Source organism: Mesocricetus auratus, unplaced genomic scaffold (genome assembly GCF_017639785.1).
Source record: "Mesocricetus auratus isolate SY011 unplaced genomic scaffold, BCM_Maur_2.0 Super-Scaffold_100008, whole genome shotgun sequence".
Taxonomy (NCBI): domain Eukaryota; kingdom Metazoa; phylum Chordata; class Mammalia; order Rodentia; family Cricetidae; genus Mesocricetus; species Mesocricetus auratus.
In genome coordinates, this window is record NW_024429192.1 from 55,756,641 (window position 1) to 55,764,050 (window position 7,410).

Sequence of the window (7,410 nt, forward strand, 5' to 3'; positions counted from 1 at the left end):
ATATATATATATATCTTGCTAAAGCATTTTAGGACAATTGTAGACTCAAGGGGAATAATAGGAGAAATTCTGTAAATTCTTTTTACCTGGCTTTCCCTGTGGTACCATCCTGAAAACAATAATACAATATCATAAGTGCTGTGTTGATGTTGATACAGGCAAGTATATTAGCCATCGGTAGTAGCCCCATATTGCGGTGCCAATCTTTGTGGGGCTTCAGTTAGATCCAGCTGACTTGCCTGGTTTGTACCTGATGGGAGTGTGAATTGAGAAATGACAGGTAAAGATGCTAAGGAAAAGGCAGAGATACAGGGTAGAATCAGGAGGGCAATCCAGTGAATACTGAACACATCAAGTTTATTTTTCAGCATTCTTATATACCCAAACCAAAAAGGAGAAAATGGTGAAAGATTTCTGTTTCTTCCTTGTATCATGGTAAAGAAATCTTTCACCATTTTCTTTCTTACATTTGGTAACCATGCCTTAGACTAAAGTTTTTGTTATGTAGCCTTGAGGGTTAAGAGTAACCATATCTCAGACCAAGTCTCTTGTTATTTAGATAAAGACATCCATGACCAAGACCAAACATCATACAATAACTATGTCTTAGACCTTTAGGTCTTATGATTTTAACCTTGGAAGAGTAAGGATAGTTTTGAACTCTCTAAACTTAAGCCAAGATGAAGCAGAGTCATCTTTCTGGGCCCCAACAGTCAAGATAGAGACTATTCCTGTCACCAAAAGTATCCCTCATGTTTCCTTCTATGTTACATAAATGGAACCATGTAGTATGTATGTATCAGTTAAGGCAGTTTTGCCAAACCTACATAGGCTAGAAAGAGGTTTAAACAATAGGTGTTTATTTCTCACAGTCCCAGAGGCTAGGATGTCGAAGGCCAAGGTGTCGATAGACACTTCTTCTGGCTTGGAGAAGGCTGCCTGCTGGGTGTGTCTTTACATAGCAGGAAAATGTTAGTCTCTCTTCTTTTAAGTCCACTAATCCATTATAGGTGTGCTGCCCTTTATCTTGTCTAGACCTAGCAATTTCTTAAAAGTCTACTTGTTAATATCCCCACAGTGGATAAAGTGTTAGACCTTACCTTTTGTGATTGTTCTTTTACTCAGCATAATTCTCTGGAGATTCATCCAAGCTGTTATATAGTTGATGGGTTTTTTGAGGCAGGGCTTCACTGTATAGCCCAAGTTAAGTTTAAACCCTATCCTTCTGCCTCAACCTCATGTCAGGGTTACAGGCATGTATCACCATGCCTGGCTTCATGCCTTTGTGTAGCTATGTCTTCATTAATTTGGGATACATATCCAGAAGTACAATTGCTGGCTTATGTGGTAACTACATGCTCATCTTTAATAGAAAACCATTTTCCAGAGTGCTGCACATTCCCGCCCTTTCTCTGTAGCTTCCCTAATATTTGGTACTTTGTTTTATTTTAGCCACCATAGTGGTATTTCATCATGGTTTTTACTTTGGAATCCCTTAATGGTCAATAATGTTTACCATTGCTTCATGTGCTTATTTTTCATCTGTGTATCCTCTTCAGTGAAATATCTGTTCCTATCTCTTGACTGTTTTCTGATTGGATTGTTTATTTTTTACTTTTGGGGGCTTCTTTTTTAAAAAGAGTTTTAAAAGTAGCCTTGTCACATATGTATCTTATGCTATCCTTTTCCAGTAGTTTGTCTTTTTAGCTTCCTAAGTGCTTTTGCAGAATATGCTTTTGATTTTTACAAAGCTAATTTAATGATTTTTTATGGCTCGTGTGCTAACATTTTATAACACTTCCTTAATCTCTGTGTGTACGGGTTAACATGCGCAGAGATGGCTAAGCCGGTCCTGAAGAATTCTTTTTTTTTTTTTCTTCTAAGTTTCATTGCTTTATGGTTTATATGTACGGTCAGGATTTTTTGTTAGGTTTTATTTGTGCTATGAGATGCAAGTTAAGGTTTCTTTCTTTAATTGTTTATACATGACCAAGTGCTCCAGCACCATTTCCTTATTAATTGTTTTCTTCCACTGAATTGCTTTTGCACATTTATACAAACTCAGTTGGGTGCACTTGTGTGAGACTCTCTGGGTTCTGAGTTATGTTCTTTTGATCTATGATTCCTTCCACCACAATCATGTGGTCCTTATTACCCTAGCTATATACCATCTTAAATTCAGTTTTCTTTTTTTAAAATTTATTATGTGTATAGTATTCTGCCTGTATGTATGGCCTGCATGCCAAAAGAGGGCACCAGATCTCATTATAGGTGGTTGTGAACCACCATGAGGTTGCTGGGAATTGAACTAAGGACCTCTTCTTATCCTCTGAGCCATCTCTTCAGCCCAAAATTCAGTATTCTTAATAGTTGTAGAACGATTTAAATTTTCTGTTTCAATAGATGAAATTAAGGTAGTTTGGGGGTTTTGTGCAAGTGGTCCATTTCTGTAAAGTTGGTAGTCGTAATTCTTAGTATTCTTTTGATATCTACAATGTTGATAATATTCTTTTCTGATGTTGGTAATTTATATTGTCAGTTTGTGTTTCATTGATTGAACCAGCTGTTCATTCCATCAGATTTTTTGTTTTGGTTTGGTTTATTTTTTTTCTCTCTTCTATCTTTCTGTTTTCAATTTCATTGATTTCTGCTCTTGTTAGGAGTTGAGTTGTAAACTTTTCCAGGGTTTTCATTTCAGTTCTGGTTTTTTCTCATGTGTTTGAAGTTATGTGGTTTTTGTTTAAACAAATTTGGGATTGCTTTGTTATCTTGGCAGTTTGACTCATGTATCATCACCTTTTTTGCTTTGAAATGTTTTGACATTTATACTATTATAAGTACTCTTGATTTTTGTATTAAAGTGCATGACACATCCTTTTCTGTACTTTTACATTGAGATAATTTTTTGATGGACAGCAAAATTAGTTTTGTTTTTTTTTAGTTCACTTTGCCAATCTGTGTGTTTTGGTTGCTGTATGTAAGCTATTTATGTGTAATAGAGCTATAGACATATTAGGGCTTATTTTTTGTTCTTTAATTTTTTAATTTTCCTTTTCCTGTCTTTCTATGGCTTATTTGAAATCTTAAGAATTCCATTTCAGTTTTACCTGTAGTATTTAAAAATGACTACTATAAATAGCACAAAATAGATGCTTGTCACAGTCTTCTGTTGTCAACACTTAATGTTGACTTCCTCCTATTTATAATACTTTTATTTATTTCTTCCACATGTATTCCAGAACACATCATGTACTGTTATAATACTTCTTGTTTCAACTGTGAAACAAAAACTCATAAGGAAAAGACCACCTTTCACATTATTTGTATAGTTGGCAATCATGTTGTTTTTACTTTCTCATATTTCAAGGTTTTTTCTTATTGTTTTCTTTTTGGTTTAGAGAAAATTCTTAGCTGTGTAATAAGTTTGATCAAGATGGTATCAACCAGATCTCTGCATTGCAAGGCATCTTTTTCATTGCCTTTGAAAGACTTCAAAATCATCAATTAAAATATTTAATACAATAAAAGATCTTTACAGGAGAATTCCAATTAATAAAGAATGATGGAGATAGAAAGTCACTATTAAATCACTCTTAAGCAAACACCACTGTAATAACTGATGCTGGCAGAGTCAGCAGTGGGTGGCAGACACTCCCATTAAGTGGTCCAAGTTGACAGCAATGATAAAGCATACTGTCTGGCACCTCTGTGTTGTTCTTGGCAAAATTACATATGCTTAGTTTGATCTTGGAACACTGGACAATCCAAATGAGGAACATAGCTCCAGCATAACTGATGAATATGTATCAGGTCTGTCAAGGTCATGACTAAGAAGCTATTACAGATTGGAGGAGACTTGACAGCTAAGTGCAGTACAGAATCCTGAGTGGGAAAAAGGTCCCTAATGGGACACAGGACAAAATTGAAGCCCATCAGTTAACAGTGCTAGCTGTGATCATGTCCTGGTATAAAGTCTGATGTGTGGTGTTGTAGCAGTGACTCCAAGTTAAAAGTATTTCAAAGGAAAAAATTTATGTCCACAGTGAAAATCACTCTTATAAAATAAATGTTTTTATTCATTTCACATAGATAGCAAAGTTTTTTTTGTTTGTTTGCTTTTTGTTTTCTAAAGGCAGACAGGGTCTTACTGTGTGGTCCTGCTATCCTGGAACTTTCTAGACCATGCTAGCGTTGAACTTACAGAGATTCTCCTGTTTCTACTTCTCAAGTACTGGGATTAAAGGCATCATTCCTGATGTATATTCTGTTAAGCATGGGAAAATCTTCACTCATGTAAGAATTAATGTTTGTCAGAAACACCCTTATAACCTCCTGTTCTGAAGTCTGGATGCAGTTCACAGAGACTCCTGCTCCTTCCAAAGACTTCATGAGCACACACATTCCTGCACTTTCCCTGGAGAGAAATGAATGAACAAGATAGTTAAATCCTTGACTGTCAGGAACTGTAGATGATGAGCAGAATAAACATGTTTTTAACATGTTGTGGGGGAAAATAAAGGATATGGGGGACAATACTAGGGCTGGTGGGGGGGTGCTTCTTTTACTGTGTCATCAGAATAGTCACTCTTTGTCCCTTTCTGCTTTATATTTACCCTTTCAAGAAACAACTGCTGAAAATTAAATGATGGAAGCAAGCTAATAGCACCCCCTCCTCCAGCATAAGCTGTGTAGATACCAGCTTCATTTGTTTATTTCGCAACTGAGAAACAAGACCCAACTTCTGCAGCTCCTCACTGCCCCCTACCCACACCCCATCCCTCACTGTTCATCGCATCTGAGACTTGTTGCTTTCTTTAGTTGTCAGACTCGAGTTGTGGGAAGCTCTGTCTTCCCGAGTTTTCTTTCTGGGGTGGGGATGGCACACGAAGCTGAGAACCCAGCAGTTTATCTATCTTGATTCCCTGTCTCCTTGGACGATTTCCCCAGTCTGACTTACACGGGAGTCACATGCTTGTACTTCCATTTAACATATGATGCAAAATGCTTTGCTTCTGAAAAATGAAAAATATAAAGGGAAAATTCATTTCTCTTTCAAGCCATGGAACTCCCATGGCTGAATATCTTTGATAGCTTCCATTATCTTATTCTTTGGGGGCAATACCTTTGTTTTATTTCTATGTTTTACTCTGATGTTAGCACATCTAGTTCTTTTCCTATAACCTAACCATCTTTCATTTTTATGTTTTGAACAGTGTTATTTACTCGTGTACTACACCAGCTGGCGGAATGTCAAATCATTTTTGACTTTTGGCTTAATCTGTCTGTGCAACATGTATCTCTATGAACTGCGCAACCTCTGGCAGCTTTTCTTTCATGTGACTGTGGGAGCATTTGTTACACTGCAGATCTGGCTGAGGCAAGCCCAAGGCAAGGCTCCTGACCATGATGTCTGACATCTCCCTTCAGATGTGTTGCCTGTCTTTGCCTTCAGGGGACAAAGGAGACGACATATATTAACTGCCACTGTGATGAAGAAACCAGTCGCCACACACGAGAAGCTCTGCTTTCTTTCTCGCCCCATCTTCCCTTCTTGGTTTTACAAATTAGCCTGCATGCCTGTGAGCATGCAGAACATGCTAGGAAAACCCTGAGAAGATCCTGCAGTGGAATATCAGGCTTATCACAGTAGGAGAAGCCCAACATCACCCGAAGACCTGGCAGTTAACCAGAACCTTGGTGTGGAACATGCTCTCAGGACCAAGCAGGAACGCTACAACCTGAGTTTGCCTTTGTGAGGCATTAGTGTAGACCAATGAAGAAGATGCTACAAGGGTTGGAATGTTACGGTCTAAAACAACGACTGTACTAAATACCAGATTGTTTGCACAGTTATAGTACCAAGAGTTTATGAAGTCCAGAATGGTGTGAAATTGGTTCCTTTACTTTTCTGTTTCTGCCGGTGTCTAACTCTGGAAAAATCACATGGTGTGGGAGAAGGCTGAGATGCACATTTCTAGATGTGTCACAAATCCTGACAATACAGTGACACACGTTTTCTTCCTAGACCATGTTTGTTGTTTATTTTGAAATCACTAAAAATACATGATTCATTTGACTATTATGGTCTCCCAAACTCTTTATCATTTGGGTACTGTGTATACTATTATTTGCTTAGTTTTTAACCTTAAAAAATTTTAAGTATTTAACAAAGACGGGAACCCCTCCTCCAAGTGGAAAATCAATGTCACTTTGCCAACACTCAATTAAATGTTACTAAGTTCTTACAAGATACTGATACCTGTCAGGGCTCTAAACCTAAGTGGCACATTCATTTGTGATAGTGCAAGTTGTTACCTGGCACCAAAATGAGAGCTCCTCTGTGGATCAGAGGATAATAGGAAATTGCAAAGGGAATGACATTTTTCAGTGACACAGCACTATTTAGTTGTGTTTTGCACTCGAAACCATCTTGCTTGCTGCAGACGTACTGAGGGTAAGAAAAGGGACTTCCCCTTAGAACTCCATTACTTCCTGGTTTGAGGAGGTAACTAGTATCCAGAAGAAATGACACTTTTTTTTTTTTGAGACAGGGTTTCTCTGTATTGTTTTGGAGGCTGTCCTGGAACTCGTTCTATAGACCAGGCTGGCCTCGAACTCACAGAGATCCGTCTGCCTCTGCCTCCCAAGTGCTGGGATTAAAGGCGTGTGCCACCAACGCCCAGCTGAAATGACACTCTTAAACTCTTAGAAAGACGATTTAAGTCATTTTGAATTCATAATATGGAAGCACAGCTTGATTCTATTTGCAAAAATCTGCAAGTCACCTGGTTTGGAAGCCATCATGAGTGATTTGCCTTTGTTTTTAAAGAAAAGATTCCAGACAAAGATTGCATGGGATTCTGACTTGATATGGAATTCCTGTTGGGGCGTAGTTACTCAGTAGAAGGAATCCAGGTCAAATCACTGACCTGCTTTGTCAGCCTTGCCCACTATGTGGACACTTGCAGACCTGGAAGATCTTCATGCCTGGAACCTTCACTACCCCTCCATCTCAGAAGAATAAGGTAGAAGGAAGGCAGTAAGTAGATTTATGATGGCCACGGTTTATTTAAAACCAACTCTAAGTCCATCTAGGTCACTGCTGTAACAAAGCTGCACAGTTATCCTGTACCTTCTAAGAGATGCCCCAGGATGCATCAGATGGGCCTAAGCCATCCCACATGGACTGTGTTTGCATTTTGTACTTATTGAGCCTTGTAAGTAAAGTGGTTCAATTTAGGAACAGTTTCTAAGCTAGTGGGTAGAGCAGAAGAGATTCCTTGTAAATAGTCAATTAAAGAGAAAGCTTGGGCTTTCTGGTTAATTGTGGTTTTACTACACCTTGGTATTTGATAGCTCTCTTACCAGTTTAGTTCAGGAGCTATATCATCATCACTTAGTTGAGTTACA

General features: G+C 38.1%; 1 protein-coding gene across 2 annotated transcripts in view; it reads left to right on the forward strand.

The window, feature by feature from the left end:
• Sec22a (SEC22 homolog A, vesicle trafficking protein) overlaps positions 1-6,079 on the forward strand; it is a 51,192-nt gene extending 45,113 nt beyond the window's left edge. For both annotated transcript variants that reach the window (XM_005071524.4, XM_013114428.3), the window contains exon 7: positions 5,214-6,079. In XM_005071524.4, the coding sequence (XP_005071581.1) occupies positions 5,214-5,414 (201 nt within the window). In that variant the 3' untranslated portion in view covers positions 5,415-6,079. The remainder of the gene's footprint in view (positions 1-5,213) is intronic.
• Positions 6,080-7,410: the final 1,331 nt, after the last annotated feature.